The sequence below is a fragment of the Struthio camelus genome, chromosome W, assembly GCF_040807025.1.
Source record: "Struthio camelus isolate bStrCam1 chromosome W, bStrCam1.hap1, whole genome shotgun sequence".
Classification (NCBI taxonomy): Eukaryota; Metazoa; Chordata; class Aves; order Struthioniformes; family Struthionidae; genus Struthio; species Struthio camelus.
In genome coordinates this window covers 22,897,846-22,919,166 of record NC_090981.1, presented here as the reverse complement: position 1 = coordinate 22,919,166, position 21,321 = coordinate 22,897,846, and the positions used below count along the sequence as shown (strand labels likewise).

At 37.2% G+C, this 21,321-nt stretch overlaps 1 protein-coding gene across 1 annotated transcript in view; it reads left to right on the top strand.

Moving 5' to 3' along the window:
• The window catches only part of LOC138064308 (peroxisomal multifunctional enzyme type 2-like), a 66,799-nt gene that overhangs the window by 11,809 nt on the left and 33,669 nt on the right, over window positions 1-21,321 (top strand). Inside the window, exons 8-16 of the mRNA XM_068926187.1 lie at window positions 1,411-1,598; window positions 3,333-3,424; window positions 4,687-4,711; window positions 6,345-6,473; window positions 13,973-14,079; window positions 14,768-15,001; window positions 15,583-15,634; window positions 16,724-16,795; window positions 17,991-18,094. Of these exons, the coding sequence (XP_068782288.1) occupies window positions 1,411-1,598; window positions 3,333-3,424; window positions 4,687-4,711; window positions 6,345-6,473; window positions 13,973-14,079; window positions 14,768-15,001; window positions 15,583-15,634; window positions 16,724-16,795; window positions 17,991-18,094 (1,003 nt within the window). The remainder of the gene's footprint in view (window positions 1-1,410; window positions 1,599-3,332; window positions 3,425-4,686; window positions 4,712-6,344; window positions 6,474-13,972; window positions 14,080-14,767; window positions 15,002-15,582; window positions 15,635-16,723; window positions 16,796-17,990; window positions 18,095-21,321) is intronic.

Here is a 21,321-nt window from a genome sequence, read left to right as displayed (position 1 = left end):
TCCTACTCCTCCATTGGCAGGTGCATCCAGTTCTGCTTGTGGTTCTTGTTCTTTAGGGGGTGATTTGTTTCCCTTTGGGTAAAGATTTGTCTCACAGTAATTGTGGGGTGTTCGTAGTCTATTTTAGTATGCGTTACCTTTAGCTGAAACAGTACTGTCAATTCAGAGCTTCGAGTTTTTCGCTTTTGTTGTTTCTTCTGTTGTTGCAAAACACCAACATGATTAAATTGATCTTGTTCTTTACCACAATACGCACATGTTTAAAGCAGTGTTAATTTCTTCCTCATTCTGTGACCAAAATGACATTCCTTGTCGTCCAGGCAGTTGGACTGGAAAGAAAAGGGAAGAAATCAGGAGCCCAGTAAGCAGGGAGAATGCATGGCTAAATCTCAGGAGTTGCATCCATTTAGGAAAATGCTTCTTTAGACTCCTTTTATGTATGTGCTCAGATAATAATGTTAGTGAGTGCCTCTTCAGGTTACGTATATATGTGTGGCAGCTGCAGAATGCTTGCTTTCTATAGATTTTGTAGCTTTTTTCATATTGACCATATTGAGACAGTACTAATAACCCCCTTTTACTTAGATAAATAAACAATGTGTTACTGTCAGTGAAGCGAATGATTAAAAAAATGAAATAGACTTTGATGCCAGGTATGCAATGTGTTTCCAGTAGATAGGAACTGATTCTGATAAGGCTTCTTTTTAGAAGTGAAGGTATGACGCCGCCTCTTCTGAATTCTGATTTGTGAAGAAACATGCAGCACAATATTTTCATGTTTTAAAACTACTATAAAATGCAGTGGTTCTAGAGCTTCCTTGTGAACAGTTCAGTCATTTCAACAGCAGTAGTGTTAGGGGACAAGGGGCAAGATTTTGCTGCTTTAGTATAAACGTTCTCCCTCTCATGTGTTTAACATATGTTAATTCCGTGAAAATTCTGTGAATTTTGTAAGAACGCATCTTCATGTATTATCAAGTAGATGTTAAGAAGCCGCTTTTAAGGAAATGTTTTTTTTTTTCTGGCCACTGAAGGCATTTGTTGTTTAATGTCATCGTTTGAAGTGCAGCTAGAGGGTGAAAAGAAAACTACTTTTTTTCCAGTACCATACTCGGTTGTCACAGAGTAGCTATTCTGATTTTCCACTGTAACTCAAAAAGGCTCAGGGCTTTGTTGGTTTCCCACTGCTGCGCCTATCCCTCAGGATTTGTCTGATGTTTTCCATCAGCCAAACAAGGCATCTGCTTCTTACTAAAAAATACAAAATAATGTTTTGATTCTTATTTTACATGTTTTCATTTGCAGGAATATGGAGACTATCCCATATCAAAGCCAGAAAATAGTGTCATGTGTAAGTAAATAACTTGGAGAGAACGTTTAACTTTTTCTTTCTTTCTTTCTTTCCCTAAGAATAATTATGACTTGCTCAGCTGCTGGAATATATGGAAACTTTGGTCAGGCAAACTATAGCGCTGCAAAACTTGGCCTTTTGGGTCTTTCAAACACAATTGCAATTGAAGGCCGGAAATACAACATCCACTGCAACACAATTGCACCTACTGCTGGATCCAGGCTGACCCAGACTGTCATGCCACAAGGTGAATTATTTAAGGTCGATGGGTACTGACATTTTTCAGAGAGGTGAAGCATGGCTTTCTTATCAGTTACAAAATGCAAATCCATTACGTTTCAAAAACTGTTAATTTGCTGTTCCTAATGTCCTTCTGTTTTTCTTTGGACTGCCAACTTCCCCGTTTTATGTGTTAGAAATTCTTACTTTCTGTCACAAGATATAAAGCAATTTTTGTAATTCACAAAAACAATTGTATTTGGCAATGCTCTTTAATTATATCCTCTTTCAAGATCATCCTAAGGCAGTGGAAAGGTTTGTTTCAGTAGTTACTGAATCATATGTTTGTAGAGTGTCTTCATTTGTTACGATATTGTCTGATTGCAAAAATGTCTTATTTTGCATAACACCTCGTGTATATAGTCGTTAGCTCCAGGAGCAGCAGCAGATGATAAACACAGATGCCTAATGTATTAGGTATTTCTGAATTGCACAGTTACTAATCTTTGAATATGTGAACAGGTTTTAACAGAGAACTGCACTAAGAAGCCAGTATGGAGATTGTTGTGCGAGACAGAGCTGTGTGTAAATTTAGGATAAGTAGGCGGACTAGTTAGGCAAGCGATCAAAAGAAATGCAAAGAATTCAGAGAGACGCCTCTGTAAAAAGAAATTGCTCTGTAAAGGTCTTCTAGAATCAGCCTATTCCGTCTTTTTTTTCCCCCTGTGGCAGGAAGTGAAATGCTTTAGAAAAGCCTAAGGCTTTTGTGATGCAGTTACAAAGTTACAAAGCATTAAGTACTCCATATTAAATGAAGTTCTATCTCCTGTTACCTTCATGGAACTTCTAAAAATGAACTTCTCTTACTTCAAGTCTGCTATTAAGAAATACCTGCTCTGCTAAACTTTTAACCTGTTCGGGTCTCAGGGTATATTTAAAGATGCTAAAATGCTAAATGACTTTTTTTCTGCAGAACAACTATGTATCTGTTGCTGCTGAAACGATAATAGCTTCAAGCCTGAAAAAGGAAATTAAACAAATTTAATTACTATTTTCAGAAAGTTGATAGAATATCTGGTGAGAGCTGCCTGGAAAATCACATTTCTGCTATATGGCAGTTTTTTGTAGTTTTCCAAATTTTTTCTTTTGTTCCAGAGGACAATGAAAATCTCCAAAATCAGTTAATATATACATCTATCAGGGCTGATCACTCCCAATATTTCATTTGGAAATCTCGGAACGTATCACTTCCAAATGAGTTATTTCCCAAACATTCAGCAGCTGCAAATCTTCTCATGTTCCCCCTTATTCATAAACAAGTAGCAGATTGAAATGGAAGTTGCTCAGGTACGTTTCTGTCTGACTTATGTCCAGCTGGCTTGTCCTTGTCTCATGTTGCCTGTCAACTGGGAGCGTCCAAGCTTTGGCCCAGGTTTCCTCAGCTAAGCGTTTAGGCAGCTACCTGGTTTTGCAGTTTGGACTTTATGGTTCCCAACAGTGAGACAGTCTTTCACCTGTCTCGCTTGCAACCGGTATGATCAGATTTAAAGGAACTATGCACCTGTCACAAGTTGTTCAGATTTAATGAAACTTCAAATATTTGTTTGTTCTTTCTTTTTACTGCACAACTCTGTTAAATTCTGCCTGGTTCTAGTACTGATCAGAAAGTGTTAGAGTAATAATTTGGTGAAATCGTATCGTATTTCTATTGCGTGATTTTTATTTTTCTCCTCCCTTTCCCCTAACACCCCATTTATTTTAGATATGGTTGATGCTTTCAAACCAGAGTATGTTGCTCCCTTAGTTCTTTGGCTTTGTCACGAGAGCTGTCAGGAGAATGGCAGTCTGTTTGAGGTAATTTTTTTTTATTTCTTGCTTGCTGGAAATCAATCATTAGCTTTTACTCTGTGCAATCTTAAACTTTTTACTAAAGCTCAGTTATCACGTAAGATGCTGGCAGTGTAATGACCACAAAATGTGGATTATAAACTGCATACTCAGCATAGCAAGTAACATTTACCTTGTATCGTATATGACAAGAATGTCAGGCAATAGGAAACTGTTAAATGCTGATGTATGCTCGCTCGGAATGTTATCAGTTGTTACAATTCTTATTGTAACTTTTTTCTAAATCTAAAGTAGACCAAAATCTTACAATTTTACAGTAATGCTTTAGACTTGGTAACTAGATCTCGCTGTTTAAGATGGGCTCTTCTTTTCCTCTCTTCTCCAGTGTAAAGCCCTTTGTTTATTTATATACTGTTTTCTGTCCTCCTCCTCTGTAACAATACATTTTTAACATACTAACGTGCATTTGATTTATCTGGAAGATGACAGTATGTTCATAAACTGCATATGTTATTTGGACTATAGATTAACAGTGTACCAATACAGTGGGGTGGCATTATGTTAGGAGTTTGACACCTTCCGTAGGAAATGTGCTTTCTGGGTAGTTTCCTGAAATTCATTATTTAGTGATCTTTTGAGGTAATATTTTCTTGGCCTTGTAGTAGCAAATCTACCAAATGATGGAAGACTTTACCACTGACTAGTAAAAGAAAAGAAAAATTTTGTTAAGGTAGAGGACTGTAGGTTTTTCTGAAATAACTTTCATTTTGTAAATACCTCTGTGGGTTTTTTTGATTGTTTATTTATTTATTTGTTTTTAAAGGGGTAAGAAAGGAGAAGAGAGTCTTTGACAAGATATTCCCTCTTGTTTTTATTTTTGTTTTATTAAGGGTTGCATTTCCCCTTCATGTCACTGGTCTGAGAAAGCATAAAGATAGGTTTCTGCCTGGGAATCTCCTGTTGTAGAGTTGCATAGAGAATATTACACAGTATGTTTGGCTGAATTCCTTAGTTATGGAATGCTTATGGGCACACTCATCCAAATGTTAGCTCCCAAGTTGGATGGAAGTAGTTGTCTGCCATTGGTATCTTGTTCTTGAGATTTTATATTGCTAGCATTCCAGTGCTTAACTAAACTTAACTACAATTAGTAGTACTTCAGAAACCTCACTGTATGGAGTTTGTTCTGAACTGTGGTTTTATTTCCCTACATCACCACAACCTTGTTTAGTAATACGTGATAAGCTGTTGATTTTCTTTCTTGACAGGTGGGAGCTGGATGGATTGGAAAATGTAAGTGTTTGGGATGCTGCAAGGTTGGTTTTGAGTTTTCAATTGGCAGCAAAATTATGCAGCCTCTTTGTGCAGTTACCTCTGCTCAAGACAGTTTTGTTTACAAGAGAATATTAGAGAAAACCCAGGGTTCTGTGGGGGCTATTTATGTTAAGTTAAAGGGACAAACTTCACTACAAGTGGGAAAGTGAAACTATACACTGTGCTCTGTTATGATTTGAGCTAGTTGACAGTAATTGAAAATCTACCTAAGTAACGTTAACTCCTGGATGCTAAGGATATCTTCAAGTCAAGAGCAGGTTTGTTTTTGTTTGTTTGTTTTTTTTTCTTGTGGCATGTACATGCTGCCCTTTCTTGAATGCTTCCATTTTTCATGGTATAAAAGTAGCACTGGTAAGCAGATTTTTTTTTTTTAAACTCCTTGCCACTCCTATAAAAATATTAGCGATATACATTGACGTTTTGAGGCAGCTTGCCTTGTAGTTACCAGTAGTTGTGCCAGCTAAGTATTTTCCTTGAGTGACTCCAGAAACCAGCTCAAATATGAGAGGAAAGAGAATTCGCAGACGCTGGTTAGTGCTGAGCAGATGGGGAACTTATTTCAGTGTGTGAAATCTCATTAACTTTCTTTCTGAGTATGTTGAACCTAGCGCAGTACTATTTTCTTAAAGTAAGGACTTTCCAGCCTACGTGAATACCATCAGCAATAGTGTGGGTTGAAAAGTAGGACCATTAAATTCAAGTTGTTCTCCCTTCTTTCAAAAAGACCTTTTTTGTTTTCCTCTCAAATTGAGAAAGCAGTGAATCCTATCCCTTTCTGACCGACTGTGAACCTTCTGATGGCACTGGAACTGGCTCTTCACAGTTTTACACTTCTGTTCTGGTTTGTTTAACCTGTTTAATATGCTACCCAGGAAAAACTTTTTGTTGTCCTCCACAAGGAGTGGAGTTTCCATACAGCTGAAAATCTGTGGCTCCTCCTCATCTCTGGTCAGAAGAAAAGAACCTTTTTCGTCGTTGTAATGGTTTCTGTTGAGATCTTTAAAATGAGAACAGGTTACTAATTAAGTATCAGTATGGCCTTATTCATTGTCTATTGCTAATTGGGAGCAAAAAAAAAATAATTAAGGATTAGTTGGGATCCAGGAAATCAATACTCTTCCAGAACTGGATTCGTGTTAGCTTACCGGTAACTTTCTCCAAAGAATCAGTATTGAAATAAGACTGCGGGAACAATTTGGAGATGCTGGCTACTGTATAAACATTCTTTAATAGGTAACAAGCCGTTTTCACGTTTTCCCTATAGTTTCCCAAGACTTTCAGAAGAATCCTAAGCAGCAGTAGCCAAAATCGTGTCAGAAAAGAACGTCTCTAGACACAAACTGCCTCAGCTTTTCACTACACGGGATCCACTTTACTTTTTTTAGTGGAAAGCAATGAGCCCTTTTAGTTCTACTAAAAGTGATACTGATGAGTTACACTGGAGTGCTTTTAAGCTGTTCCTTTCCTCCGCAGGCTTGCAAGTAGTGGCCTAGATGAAAAGTGCTCTAAAGAAACTAAAAGTTCATTTTTTATTGTGATAACCAGCTTGAACTCTCTGGTCAATGTCTTCTGTTTCTGTTCTGTTCATTAGTGCGCTGGGAGCGATCCTTGGGTGCTCTTGTAAGAGGAAAGAATCAGCCAATGACTCCTGAAGCAGTGAGAGAGAAATGGGAGAAGGTCTGTGACTTTGATAATGCCAGCAAACCCAGGAGTATCCAAGGTATTAAAGGCTTTGATAATGCAGATAGTTTGGATGAGCAAGGGTTAGAAGAGATTACTTTCTTGACAGACGTTTGCTGAAATTTTTCTTTAAATAAAAAGTCTACTGAATCACTTAATCCTCCTGTGAATGTGCAACGTTAATCATTTGTTCTTTCAGTAGAGTCAGATCTTTTTAAGGCTACTTTTGTGTTCTCGTTTGTAGAATTAAGACAGCCTATCTTTCTCCTTAAGAGTTTTTCAGTAAAGTGAATTCAGTGTTATTTTATGTATTACAGCCAAATTAGAGGCAATGTTTTATTTGATTGGACCCAAATATAGGTAGAAGCAATGTTTTAAGAGCCTGTATATTCTTTTCAGTCCTGGAATCCTGAAATTAGTCCTAGACGTTTCCATACCAAAAAAATGTCCGGTTAAGGAGTCAAAACTGGTGTAACACAGCAAGAGAATTTTTCCTGCCTACCTCCTCCTCTGAGTAGCACCAACCCTTTTGCTAGTGACCAGGGTGACTGTCTCTCTACGGCCATGCTTTCCTTCTTTTTTTTTTTTTTTTCCTTCTCACTCTTTGCCTCTTTTTTTGTCAAAACGACTCTTGATCTTTCCTGCTGCTGTACCTGCTTCTCTTTCATTTTCCAAGATTTCCCTCTCTCTCACACGTCTTAGGTCTATCTCTTTATTTAGAATCATAGTTGTCATAGTTTTTAGATAAACCCCTATAAACTGTTTTTTTCCTTTCCACTGCTTTCTAAGATTTCTCAAAAAGTTACCCTCAAAGTTTTGTCAGTGTGTTACAGATGTTTAGTATCCCTGACAGCGTGTTCTTAGTATGCGTGTGGTTCTTTAGCTGAAGGGTTGAGTATTTGCCAAATCAGGAAATGCCAGCATATAAGGGGTTAGGGGTCTGGGAGAAGAGGGAAAGAGGCATCCCCATATTCAGCGCCAGTTGAATTTCAAAGATCTTTAGATTGCCAGAAAACATAGTAGAGGGCTTAAGCAGTTTGTCTTGAAATCCCTAGGATTTATAGAAACAGAGCAGACTGTCTGTTCTTTTCTTCAGATCTTGATATTGTGGTTATCTGTACAGTAGTTCTGTATCACGTTCATTAGTTTGTTTTCACTCATCTTTGACTTACAGGTGTCCCTTTTCCAATTGTATGTCAACTTATAAATGTTCTCTTTCCAGCTGTGGAGAGAGTTCCAGTTTTATAGCTTCTGTCTTCTAGCCTGTCACTTCTGCTACTATATTTTTGTGTTGCAAGCAGAAAAATGTCGTAGATAGGAATTTCCATTGTAAAGTCGCTTCAGGTTAGACACTGCGTATGATAGACCACATCTGTCTCTTGTTGCCCTCTGGACCAAAAATTGGACAGAACTTTAGATGTGGGAAGTAAAAGATGTGTTTGCAGTGCAACATAGTAGATTTTTGTAGTCAGGAAATTAAAGGGTTCATTAGTATAGGTCGCCTATGCAGATAACTTAACCTTCGCTGTTGTGCTGTTATAAACTTAGACAAAATATAGCATTGTCCTTTCAGTGACATCAAGTCAGAGGTGTACCGCTAGGCTGAATGAAAACCCTTTAATTATTTTCTTATATGTAAGAATTGGCAGAAGAAAGGAGCAAAATCCTTAAGAAATTATTTGACCAGATTTAATATTTAAATACTACATTAAAAGTTTTGCTACTGTGAGAGTCTCTACTTCATTGCCTAAAGGCATTCGACTGTTAAACAAGGGAAACCAATTAGTACTTGCATTAAAAATGAAAAGCTATATTGCCTAATATCTGCGAGTTCAAATTCTCTCAGAAGATTTCATTAAAATCTATTACCAGCATTAAGTTAAGTAATTTGATGCTGTGAAGAACAATTATGTACTAACCATTATGTATAACTATAAAAAATGCAATTAGATAAAGTATTTGACTGTAATTCACTAGAAGATCCCATAATCAGAGATGTTAATCTTGATTCATAATTTGAGCATACTGATAAGAGCGTTTTGACTTTAATTCCTTCTAGATTACAAAAAGTAGGACTGACATATGCTATTTGAAAGGTAATTTCTCCTACATCTGTAACAACCATCTATTAATGAATACTTGGGTTTATTTTGTACTCTTGTTTACATAGGATTTTATTTTTTGAAAGCACAGGGGGAAGTTGTTTGCTTCAGGATAAATAAGTTAAATCCTTAATATCTACTTCATGGATAATAATGTATTTAGAGCTCTTTTTAGCAACACTTACTCAGTGTTTGAACTAGGGTGCGTTTGCGGTTGTGTATTTCAGCTGTTGGAGAGCCTGAACTTTTAAAGGCTTGACAGGAAGTGCTAATCTTGTCTTCATGTGTTAGTGGTGATCCTTTAAGAGATTAAATGATTGGATTCTTAAAACCAGTCTAATTAAGAAGATCTGATTTCCCCCCCCTTTCTTTCTGTCATTCTGTACCTTTTTTTAAGCACTTCCTAAGCTTCTGGGTTTAGCTTGTTCCCTTGATACGTGAACTGAAAGCTAAATGGCTCTTGCTAAATGGCTCAGAATGGTTTTATAGGGTTTGTGCAGTTTTCATTAAGGGGAAATAGTAATTGTCGCTTGATTTGGCAGTTGATGTTTAATTCAGTAACTCCTGAAAGTTTCTTGGGTTTCACGATGATGCGCTCAATAAAGCAGTTGTTCTTGGTAGCTTGTTGTCCTACATCGTTCTGGATGAGCAGCTGCTGATTGTGCAGTAGTCTTCTGCCCCCCTCCAGCTACCAACCTCCAAAGCTCTCCGACACAGTCGGTGCGAATAACTGACTATCCATGACTCTTCATTTTGCTTTTAATGCCTCAAGTGTCTTTGGATCGTCTCTGTAGTTCTACCCTAAGCCTATAAGCTTCGTCCTTGGTGTGCGCGGAGAAGTTCTGGCAGTTCCTGTCTGCTTCTGAACATTAGCCAGTTACACAGGACTATAACCGCGAAAGTTATGGTTACCTATACCTTCGCTACATTATGTCCTTTTAGGAAAAGAGAAATCTGAGAACAGACTTTTGTTTAAAAAAACAAAACAAGCCAAAAACCCTATGCGACAATTTAGGCCTCAGGAAGTCATAGAAATTGAGGGTTTCGTTTTGCTGTAGTATGTCTTCTCCTCTGTTCCTTGTCTCAGGATTATAAGGTAACTGTATTTAAAGTGAAAATGTCACTGCCTCTGAGGCAGCTATGAATCTGCCTTATGTGTTAGAGCTTTTGCTTGATATGGACAATGAGGATGATAGTTTTCTTGCTAATAATTAAACTGAATTCGTAGTTCTTTCTTTATACTGCTTCAGAATCAGCTAGAAATCTTCCAAAAAGATAAGTAGCGCATAATCAAAGCCTTAGGGTTAAGATGCAGAATCAAGTTACAGTGGCTTTCCAAGTATCTGTGCGTCAGCTGAGCCACTGCAACAAACTCCATGTGTGCCCGTAGGCAGCAACAATTGCAGAATAATGTGACTTGGCAGAGCCTTTACTGGAGAAGGACTGATAAAACTCTCATTTGCAGTTGGCTGTAGCTCAGCTGACAAACTTGTCATGGTAACCTGATTGCGTGTTTTGAGATACTGTGAGGTCCTGGACCCCTGCACCAGTGCATGCACGGAAAGATCAAATCAGGTGTGATACAGGAATTTCTGAATGTGTGGTACAATAGGTTACAGTTGTTTATCAGACCCACTGCGTATTAGCGTGCTGCCACTTTGTATTCCCTCTAAGTCAAAGCTAGGTCTGGTAGGCCTTGCCAGGGCCAGGGCACTACTTGCTTTTGTGCCCTTCCCAATACCCAAAGGGAGAAATCGAGTTGTATTCTGAGGTAGTTAGGTGGAAGACAGTTGTCCCTGTGTTGTGGGCTGTGTACTATATAAAGTGTGCTGTAGTATATATCGCTCAGATTAGCGTATCTAGCTGGTTTTGTTTTCTAAGGAAACAGAACTAGTTCTGTCAGTGTTCTGTGTTCTCTGCCCCTCATATGAGCAATATCTTACCCTCCATCTTCCCTGCAGTTGTGAACATACTAGCCAATTTTTAGCTAAATCTTGCAGGTCTCTGTCAAGCTCTTATGTTCATGTGCATTTTTAATTCTCTTAGAAGCTGTGTGGGTACAGAAAACAACTTGAGTATTTGCACTGGCTGATTTCAAAGGCTAATTTCTGATGTAGAGTAAATTAATTTAAAAGACATAGGTGGTGTGTGTGTATGCATGTATATATGGGGTTGTGTGTGTATATAAAAATTAGAACTTTGCACATGAGAAGAAAGTTGTTCCAGCTTCAATTTCAGCTTCCTTTGCCTGTCTTTTAAAGACGAGTTAAACAGTGGTGCCATTTCTCCCATACTTTAGGGATATAGTTCGTATTCAATGTCCCCAAATTGGAAAGTGAGAGGAGTACTCTTGGAAGGAGCCACGCTTTGCTATGGCTATGTTCAACTTTGCTTCTTCAGCTGAATCTTTTCTTGCTATCTGCTAATCATCTGCTCTGTAAGTAGCAGACCATGCTAGGGTAGTGGACATTGAATTGATAATAGAATGATGAATAATCAATATTAACAAAATCAATGAAAAGGTTTCCTACTGTTTTTGTTTCTGAAGAGTCTATACCCCCCAAGCTATTTGTTGGATCTTAGATGAACCTTGCTTGGCTTGTCAAGTCAGGTATTGAAAAGTAGAAGTTGCCATATTTAAGTGTGCTTGTGAAACCTTAACTTCAGGCTTGCTTTTGTGTTTACATGACTGAAACCTCATGATAATGTACCACTACTCTGTGCTTCCCTCCTCCTCTTTTATGCTCAGTACACAGAATGAGCACACAAAAGGAGAAAATGAAGATTCTGTGAACTGTCCTAAAACTTGCTTCCTAACTTGATCAAGGGCATGACTTTGTAGTCTAAGGGTTTTTTTTTTTTTTTGATGTCTCTGCATTTACTACTGACAACCACAAGATACTACAACCAGAAGCAGAGAAACATTTATGTGGAGCAAGTAGTTACTACTTAATAAATTTGTAATAGTTTGTATTTCTTTCTTGGCAAGCTGGTAGCTCATAACAGTGGACTCGATCTTAACCTTTGTAGTCTTTAATACAATAATCTAATTTACCCCTTTTTTGAAATTGTAACCCTGCCTCTCATAAAGGTTTCATATCTAGTCAACTGCTAGAATATCACTGTAAATCTAATGCTGTAGGTACTAGTCCAACTTCTTAGACCAGGCAGGCAGCAGAAGGCCAATGAAGACTCAAGTGAATTAGTATGTTGAGGCACATCCGTTACATCCTACTCTTGCAGTCCTTGAAAGATGAAAGGAATATAGTCGTAGGGTTCTTGACTGGAAGCGTTCAGCAAGCTAGTAGCTCAGGAAAAAAGAAATCTTTGCTCTTTTTAAAAAAAAAAAACAAAAAACAAAAAACAAAACTTTTCCTTTCTTACCTGTAGTTGGTGATATTCTAGTAGCTTACTTATGCCCCTGTAGGTTGCCTGAAGGGTTTCTTTTTAGAAACAGTGCTGATATTAAACTTAAGACCACTTTGGAAGAGAAACGTGTGCGTAACATACACTTTCTGTTGAAATCTCTCAAGAAGCTTTGGTCTACTTCCATAGACGTATCTCATGCTTTAGATATCTTTATCGTGAATGTAAAGAAATAAAACCAGGAGTCCTTGAAGAACTTTTCATTCTAAAAGAGAGCTCTTTCCACATAAATATGTTCTGAAAATCAGCAAGACTCTTACTTAAATGATTCTGGTATGGTCTAGGTCAAGTACTGTTGTTGATTACAAATATAGCCATAGGCCAAAGCTTAAGAACCGCTTCTGCCGAAGCCTTTTCGAGTTAGGGGGACCCCCAACACGCAGCATTAACGTTCACCCATATACGAAATAATTAGCCATTTTGAGAGTCCAGTCATGTCATGTACTCTGGAAGAAAGGCTTCTTTTACAGGAGATTGCAGCATTCTGCATACTTTAAATTACCAGTTGCCCTATTACTGTTTGTCTTAATGTAAAAAAAAAAAAAAAAAAAAAAAAAAAGCGTGTAAAATGGACATTGGTAGTCTATTTTGTGATTTTCACCACTGAAAATGAGAGTCGTTTCTCTGCATGAAAACAGGTTGTGGACATAAAAAGGGGGGGAACATTCAGAATTACTTGGAAATCAAAACTTTTCCCTTAAAGACTGTAAAGCAGTGTCTTTCTAAAGTCTTTCTTCTGCCTTACAAGGATGGTAGAGGCAGTCTATTTCTATGTTTTCTTGTTTGTTTTTTTTTTTTCTTTTCCCAGCAGCTCAGTATTGTCTTTCGTTCATGCATTTCATAATGAATTTCCTTTTAAAAGGGTTCTCATCAATTACAGCTTTCTTATATTTTGTACACTTTCAGCTTTATGCAAAATGACAGCGCTTGTATCCAAAGCCACAGCTTGTCTTTAGCAGAAGTGGCTACAGCCTTACACTTGTCTGGTAGATGGTACTACTTCTTCATGAGAATCAGGCCACAAATAAAACATTAGGGTGGTTCTCACGGTGAGATTGGGAAGCAAATCAAAGTTTAGGAAACTGAAAACCTGCAAGAGAATATGCAGCTAGAGGCATGCTGTGCGGTGGAGAGAAGCACAATAGGTAGGGATCTGAGGAAGAGTGGAAGTCAGTATGGGCATATGAATTTAGAAACTGAGATGGACACCCACACATTGGAAGTGAGCAGCCAGAAGATAAAAGCAGTTAAATAATGAGTTCCTCTGTCTGTTTTAAACACTCTTTTTTTTTTTTTTTTCCCTCTATGTATGATTTCCACCTCTTTCTATCTGACGCTTTGCAACACTAGAATGTTCGATATTGATTTCCTCTCTATTGACCATCAAGGAGAAAGCCATCCTTGATGGCCTGCATTTACCACAGCTGAGCTCTATATTTAATCTATGCATCATCTCTTGTAATCTTGACATTTTTAAGCCTCAGTTTGTTTGTTTGTTTTTTAATTTACAATGTGCCTCAGGGAAGAAGATAACTGCCAGGAGAGATGCCCGGTTACTTGTATCGCAAACAATCTTAAAGATAAGGAAGGGCGTACTGATTTTCAGATGCTTACATTTGGGACAGTTGAAAAATAATGCTCATTATCTTCTCTCAATACCATGGTTCTGGGAATAAAACAAACCAAGTATTTACTGTATATTCCAGCTGGCTTAACTCTTGCTGTATAGCGTGAGTTGTGTTTCAGGCACTGGAAATAAATACGTCATAGTTTCCTACTGGGTGCAGAACTGATGGAGCAGATGAAGAGACTGCTTATCGTTAACTAGTGTGTAGATGTCTATAAAATGCAGTACTATGCTCAGCTGGTAGGTGTATATTCCTTGTGTTTAAAAATGAATTGAGAAGTACCAAGCTAAGGCTCATTTGCTTGCATGTTTGTGATATGTCAGATTAAAGTATCTTATTTCTGGCTATTTTCAAGTGGTTTTTTTTCCCCTTCCTTTCTCTAGAGTCCATAAGTGTTTTAAATGATGCTCTGAGTCAGATAGAGTCTCAAGGAAATGTTTCTGTGAATTCCACAAGCTCTGGTTCAGTTGTCTCTTCAGCTGTCAACACAGTAAGTACCTCTTTCTACAAGGCACTCTAGCTGAAAACCTTCAGCAAAGAGGCTTATTCTGTTGGTGATTAATTTCCACTCTGACTTGCTGTCTGCAAAAAGGAAGATGGGTTTAAGCTGTGAAATGAGGAAGTGGAATAAGAAACATATCCGGACTCCACTCTTCACTTTTCTTATTGATGGTGGAACTCTTGAGGCTAAATATATTGAATACCGTACGATACAAGTGCTTATAAATTCTGCAAACATCTTTAATTAGGGTGTTGTTCTGAAACAGGAGGGAGATCTTGGTAGGGAATTTGGTTTTTGTTCTCTGTCTCTCCTTTTTATATATACTTAACTTTTATGCTTCCTAATTTTATTACAGTGTTAATTATTTCATGCGTAGTTGGTTTTCAAAAGATATTTGTAACATGGTTGGGAGCTGAGCCATATGAAATTATACCATTTATTCTTGAAGTAGATTGCTTGCAGAAAGCTGTAATGCATTATGGTAGGGATTCCTGCACTGCAACAAATACAGTAATGTGTTACAGTGTATTTATTGCTTGTACTGCACGTTTACATGTGACTATACTTTCAGGAAGATGCTCAAACATGAATTGTTTGATACGAGAATTGTGGGAAGAAAACACGCGTAAGACTAAAGAGTACAAAGTTTTATTTTACACTAACTTCTGATTTCTAGGCGAACGTTATTGGCCGGGAATTGGCTACCAAGGTGTATACGTATACTCACTTAGAGCCTATTCTATATGCTCTTGGTGTGGGAATGTCAACTAAGGATCCAGATCACCTAAAATTTCTCTTTGAAGGAAGTGAAGAGTTCTGCTGTTTACCTAGCTTTGCAGTCATTCCTGCGCAGACTTCGGTTTTTGATGGTGTTGCTTCTCTTCCAGGACTAAATTTTGATTTCACAAAGGTATGAAAGAATTAAGTAACGTTTCCTTTCCGTCTGTGCTTTATGTAATTATAAACTGATAGCGATTAGCACATTTATAATATTTATAAAGGCACTCCTTTCTAGGAAAGGAAAACTCAATATTTTGTATTCTTGCATCCTAAGAAGTAATTCGTCCAGTATAGGCTGTGTTTTCCTAAGCTGCTATGAATTACAAATTTTGTATTAAATTCTAGCTTGTTATAAATTTATTTTATTAAAACCGAAGAGCTTATATCTTGTTCTGAAAATATATTTTGTTGAGGAGGAAATTAAGAAGAAAAAAGTATCATGTTGAGAAATGCTGTTTTCTAATAGTATCAATATGCCATAGGTTATCTTTGATAACAGTTCAAATAATAGTTTAGGCCTTTTTTTACTTACTGGGCTGTGAGGTTCTTACAGTATGCACACTCCTAAATTTGTCTGTATAGATATATTTACTTCTGTAAGCTTGTAATAGTTTTGTTTACTTCCTGAAATATCTGTACATTCCCTTGAGATTGCGATGGGAAAAGCAATAGAATATATTGATTGTTATAGCATTGCCTGTCTTTACATAGATGCTACATGGTGAGCAGTATCTGGAGCTGTATAAACCATTACCAACCTCAGGTCAGTCCCTTGTGTTGCTAATTTGCTTGTCGCTCTGACGGCACTTCTTGAGCCACATTAAGCCGCGTTATAAATGGAAATAGAGACCGGCTGTTCCAAACTCTGAGAGGACAAGGTTTAAATTATGTATGTTAAGGAGGAATGGACATCTTGATGAGGAGGCTTGAAAACATTTCTTTTTCTTCCTATCAGAATTCTCAAGATATTATTTACTGCAGTAGTGATCTCTTCCTAGGTGGATATGTATTCTCATATTGCAGCACTTGCCAGGTTGTTGTTAGTCTCATTCAGGATATGTGTGAGCGTGCCTGGGTTTCTTCTGTAGTTGTTTTTAAGAAATGAGCTTTTCCAGAGTGTGGAAGGTGGGGAAAAAATGTATGAACCAGTGATAAATGTCATGGTTTTTTATGAAAGCAAAAGGGAAATGTGCGAATGCTGAATTCATTTCAGAGAAGTCTGATAGTGGACTGTGAGGCCTCAAAGACTTGCCTCCCCTCCCCCAGCCTCTGTTTCATAGGCTGACTATATATATGCCTGCATATTTCTCTGGAACAATAATCTCATTAAGAAAAAGAAAAAAAAAACTTCATGAATCAGTCAGTACCAGCCCCTGAGTTGAGCTTGTCCTCTGTAGAACTGTAATTGTCTCAACCATCTTGAAGTTGGGGACACTCTTTGTGATGGGAGCTATCTTTAGAGTTGGTTACATGTTTGAGCATGAAATGTGGTTTACTGTTAGCTCTGAATACACAAACTAGCAAGGTTCTATTAAAAACAAACAAAAAACCTCCCCAGAACCCCAAAAGGGTCGTCTGTATTCAATTTCATGAGTTTTGAAATGAATTCCCATGTAATCTTACTCTAAACCAAGATTTGCAAAGATACCTAGACTCGCATTATTATTTATTATTATTTATTATTATTTATTATTATTTATTATTATTTATTATTATTTATTATTATTTATTATTATTTATTATTATTTATTATTATTTATTATTATTATTTATTGATGAAATGTAAAGAGAGCTGCGCAGTGCGTTGTTGAAGCAAAACCTTGAAACACTGAGTATGTTCTTGTTCTTACAGGGCAGTTAACTTCAGTTTCAACTGTTGCTGATATACTCGACAAAGGTTCAGGAGCAGTCTTGCTTGTAGATGGTGAGAAGGTTTATGGTTGTTCTTAAGGGGGTGCTGTTAAATTCGTCAGGCTTAACATTTAAAGCTAACTATGATTGCTAGCCTTCTACAGCGAAGACCTTGTTAAATCTCAGTGAGAGCAGAGAAATGAGCTAATTTCTGTGTAATAGTAGAATGTCATTGTTCTTGGGCAATTAAAGTACTGAAATCAAAAGTACTCTTTCAGAAAGAGATTTCAGAGAAGATTTGGTTTCTGCTTATGAAATACTGTGTTATGGAAACTGGACAAACTTCTTTATTACTAGCACTCGGTTGTATCTTAAGGCAGCCATTTGAAATGCTGCCATCCTTCAACAAAGTGTGGGTGGGGAGTGGGGATTGAAAAGTGAGTTGTGTATGCTGTGCTGTTAGTCTCGTCTGTGAAACAGCCCAGCCTGTCTTGGATTCTTTCTCATATATATGTGTATAAATATATTTGTGTGTGTGTGTATATATATATATATATTTGTGTGTGTGTGTGTATATATATATAATGTATATATATGTGTGGTTTTTTTTCTTCTGTAACTGGAAATGAACATTATTAACAGAACTGTAAATGTCAGTCTAAGGCTTAATGGAGTGGAGTGGGCATGAATAGAGAAAGACTTCTTACACTGAATCATGCAGATTCAGCTCTCTAACAAAATCAAAACTTGCTTCAAAAAGAAGTAGTAAGTGACCATAAACTAAAACTTGCTCTGGAGCTCTTTTCATACATGATACTAATCCAGCTTTTTTGTGGAAGTTGGTAATGTGCTTTACACGCTAGGGATTCTTAATAGCTTCTAATACATCATTTTTTATGGCACAGTTCCTATCATGTTTAAATAAACTGCTAATGGTGTGTGAAATGATGAAATAAATAATAATTTCAGCCCTTGTTGTCAAATATTTGTAACACTTTGACTGTCATCAGCATTTTGAAAGCTCATTTTTTAATTATAATGCTTTCATACAAAGAAAATTCATGATAGCGTTATCTGAATCAGATCATCAGTCTTCAGTAGTCAAGCACTGACTTGCAGCAGTGCAATGTGAAAGAGTGACCATTGCTCTGTAACTTGTTAAAATGAGTTTGGCCTGTTTAAAGTAAGATTCTATAGACCTACCACGTTACATAAGAGAAGGAGATCAAAGAGAGAATACTCAGCCTTCCTCTTTTGTTGTCTTCCAGTGAATACCTATTGTGGAAAGGATCTGTTGTGTTATAATCAGTTCACTGTGTTTTTCGTTGGAGCGGGAGGATTTGGTGGAAAGCGAACCTCAGAAAAGGCCAAGGTAAATTCAAGCTTACTGATATTCAAAACAAAACAAAACAACAACATAATGTTGCAAGAAAAGCATATACTCTATCAAACTAGGAATGATCAACTAGCATTTGAGCAGTGTAGCAGTGCAAGCTCAAATTCAGTCTAAATAGTTCCCTTCACTGATGCTCCTGAAGGGAACTGTACTGTTCAGGGCCTGGAAAAACAATGATTCTGACCACTTAGGAAAGAAGGTGAATTGCTGAACGTACTACTGATTAGATATTCTTGCATTTAAACATTTGCAATTACAGATACGGAATGTCCTAATGCCATACAGAGTGGGAGACTATCTGGCAAATATTTAGAATCTAAATTAAGTTGGATTGCTTTAGCTCTGAATAAACCAAAAAGCAAAAAAGTTTTTTTTTTTTAAGAACGGATATTTTGGTATCCTGTACCACACTACATCTGGCTGAAGCCCTCTGCTTCTCAATAAGTATATAATCCTTCCTATAATTTGCTAATAAGAAGTCTTACTTGAAGACTTCATTGCTTCACAGGAAGTAAGGACGCCATTTAACGTCTGTTGAGGGTGTCTGAAATAACTAGCAGTTTTCTGTGAACTTGAAATTAGAAAACAATATCAGAAATTAGGTTAAAATTGAAAGATATATATCTAGATCTATATATATTTAGAATGAATGATGTGGACAGAAAACTCCTCTGCAGGATTTATGTTGAATCTTTTAAAAGAGGGTCTTTTGAAGCAGACTGTAACCTGAAGTAGCTAAATTTGTCCCAGTTAATTATGTAAAAGGAGTAAAATCTACTTCAGGTTATACTCTGTGCTATACCAAAGTCCTTAAACTCCTACTGCTGTAGGTGAGGTTGGAGAGGCTGTCAGTTCAACTGTCCAGTTTGGCAAGAGTCATATTGACTTTAGGTTTTAGGAAGCCAAAATGTAACCTTTGCAAGAAAAAGAAACTGCATGTTTTGATTTTTGTATTTAATTGCTCCCAATCAAGGGTCTCTATAAGTGGACTGATGAGAAAAACAATAAATTTCTTGTTAGAAACTAGCCAGGAGAAGGTTTTATGTTCTCAGTCTGCTTTGGATCTCAAAAGATCTTTTAAGAGAGCTCTTGGATCAGAACAAGGACAGAGAAATGGCTTTTGTTTATAGGGCTTGATGTTTTTGAGTACATTTGGGGAGCTTTACATCTCTTAGGCGTAGCTGTAAGAGCAAAATTTTTGACTGCAATTGTTTGAGCATGAGCAGGGAGGGGAATGACAAGAAGGATAAGACTGTAGAGGCTTTGTCTAGGGGCCTTCTCCTGGGCTGGTGGATTGTGCCAACTAGGCTTATAACAGAGCGTTTTTCTGGTTTAAACCCATCTCAACGTTCCTGACATGATTACATTTCTACTTTCACTTCAATGCTCACAGCCCCAGTTGGGAATACGTTATCTTGTATGTATACGTGATTTGTGTTTCCTCAGTTCCTCAGTGTTCCTCTGCTGCCCCACCTCAGAACATTTTATTTCTTGTTGGGGGAGGAGCACTGCTATTCATGCTGAAAAATAAACTGATACCTAGTGATAATTCTGGGTGTACATATATGGAGGTTATGTTAATATTTAATGTTGACTAGTAAATCGGTTTTAATGTGTTAATACTAATGTGCTAATAGATATGACTGTGTTTATTATTAAAAGATGTTTGCTCTAGTAAAAAGCTTAGTTTGCTTGCTCAGGTGTACTCTGATAAATGGTGTTGGGCTTGAGCTTGCAATTTCTGCAAAAACCTCTAGGTGTAGCTCTTTATAAACCCAAGAGTTTGTGCAAGTTTGTGCTGTTGAATTCGACAGGCTTAACATTTAAAGTTAACAATGACTGCCAGCCTTTCTACACTGAAGACCTTGTTAAATCACAATGAGAGCAGAGAAACGAGGAGGAAAAGCTTAAAATAACATTATTGTTCTAATTTCCCCTGGAGTGGAACTCCTGGAGAGAGTTAGCAGGTGATGAACAACGTCACATGAACGCATAGCGTATATGGCCAAATGCATGAAGTAGCTGTTCAGCTACCTGATATAAACATAGTATTTAAGGAGAGAATGGTTATAAGGGTAGTGTCAGCTATGACAGAACCTTGTTTTGGACTAGAGCTTTGAGGCGCTACTCTAACAAATAGTCAGCTGGACCTAGAGTATTATAAACTCAACATTTTCAGTAATTTATAATAACAAATTTATAAATTTGTGAGCTTTTTTCCTCTTAAATATGTACCAATTATATAAAAGTTTTCCCATATGTAACTTTACAGGTCAAATCTTGAGATGCATGCTGCTTCAAAGGGAAATGGGAGAAGCTCCTGTCCAGTACAACAAATTCACAGAATATTCTGGTAGATGGGACATAATGTTCTTTACTGAAAAATTAAGGGTTCCATCATAATCAGCTTTATAATAGCGCATGTAAAAATAGTGGTTGAAGGAAACATTTTTAATCTATAATGGTGGCATCACAGAGTCCAGTGTAGTGCCTTGGGACTTTTTTGTTGAATATTGTACTTATGGCAACCATAATGTCTTCTCTTGGTTTTGATGAATGATGAGAAGAAGACATAAAATATACAGTCTAGTTAAGATAAGGCAGAGATAGCGAATTCAGAAGTCTTTCTGCAGCAAGAAGCCAGTTCCAAACCACAGATTTTCCTACTTTGTCTTCACAGACCTTCCCAAATTAAAAAAAAAAAAACTCTTTGTGTCCTTCTCTGCCACAATAAATCTCAAATTGAGCAGGCATATTTTGCAATGCATCTCTTTGTCATTTTGCAGATTCGTTACATGTGAGAACCAAGGTGAACACGTTTCCAAGTTAAGGTCTATCGTGAGCAACACTTTTTGTAAATTATATTTCTCCTCTGAGTTGGCACTTCCTTGCCCTCTGACAAAGGGGTTTCTTTAATTTATTCATAAGTTTACTAGTTTCAGCCTCTTTAGGGCTCAGTAGGTGAGGCTGAGCTTCTTTAAACTGAATGGAGATGCATAGGGAAGCCATTCATGTTTTGAAAGTCTTTTAAGTTTTGTTACTACAAACTGCACAGCCTGTGCGTGAGCTAATCCATAGGGCCGTTGAGCTCCAAAGTGACAAAGGCAGGAGTGATGTTATTTAGCCTCCCAGCCAAGTGGTGGATTTGCTCTGCTATAATAAATAGAAATAAAAAGAAATAGAAATTACTTCTTTTCTGATGG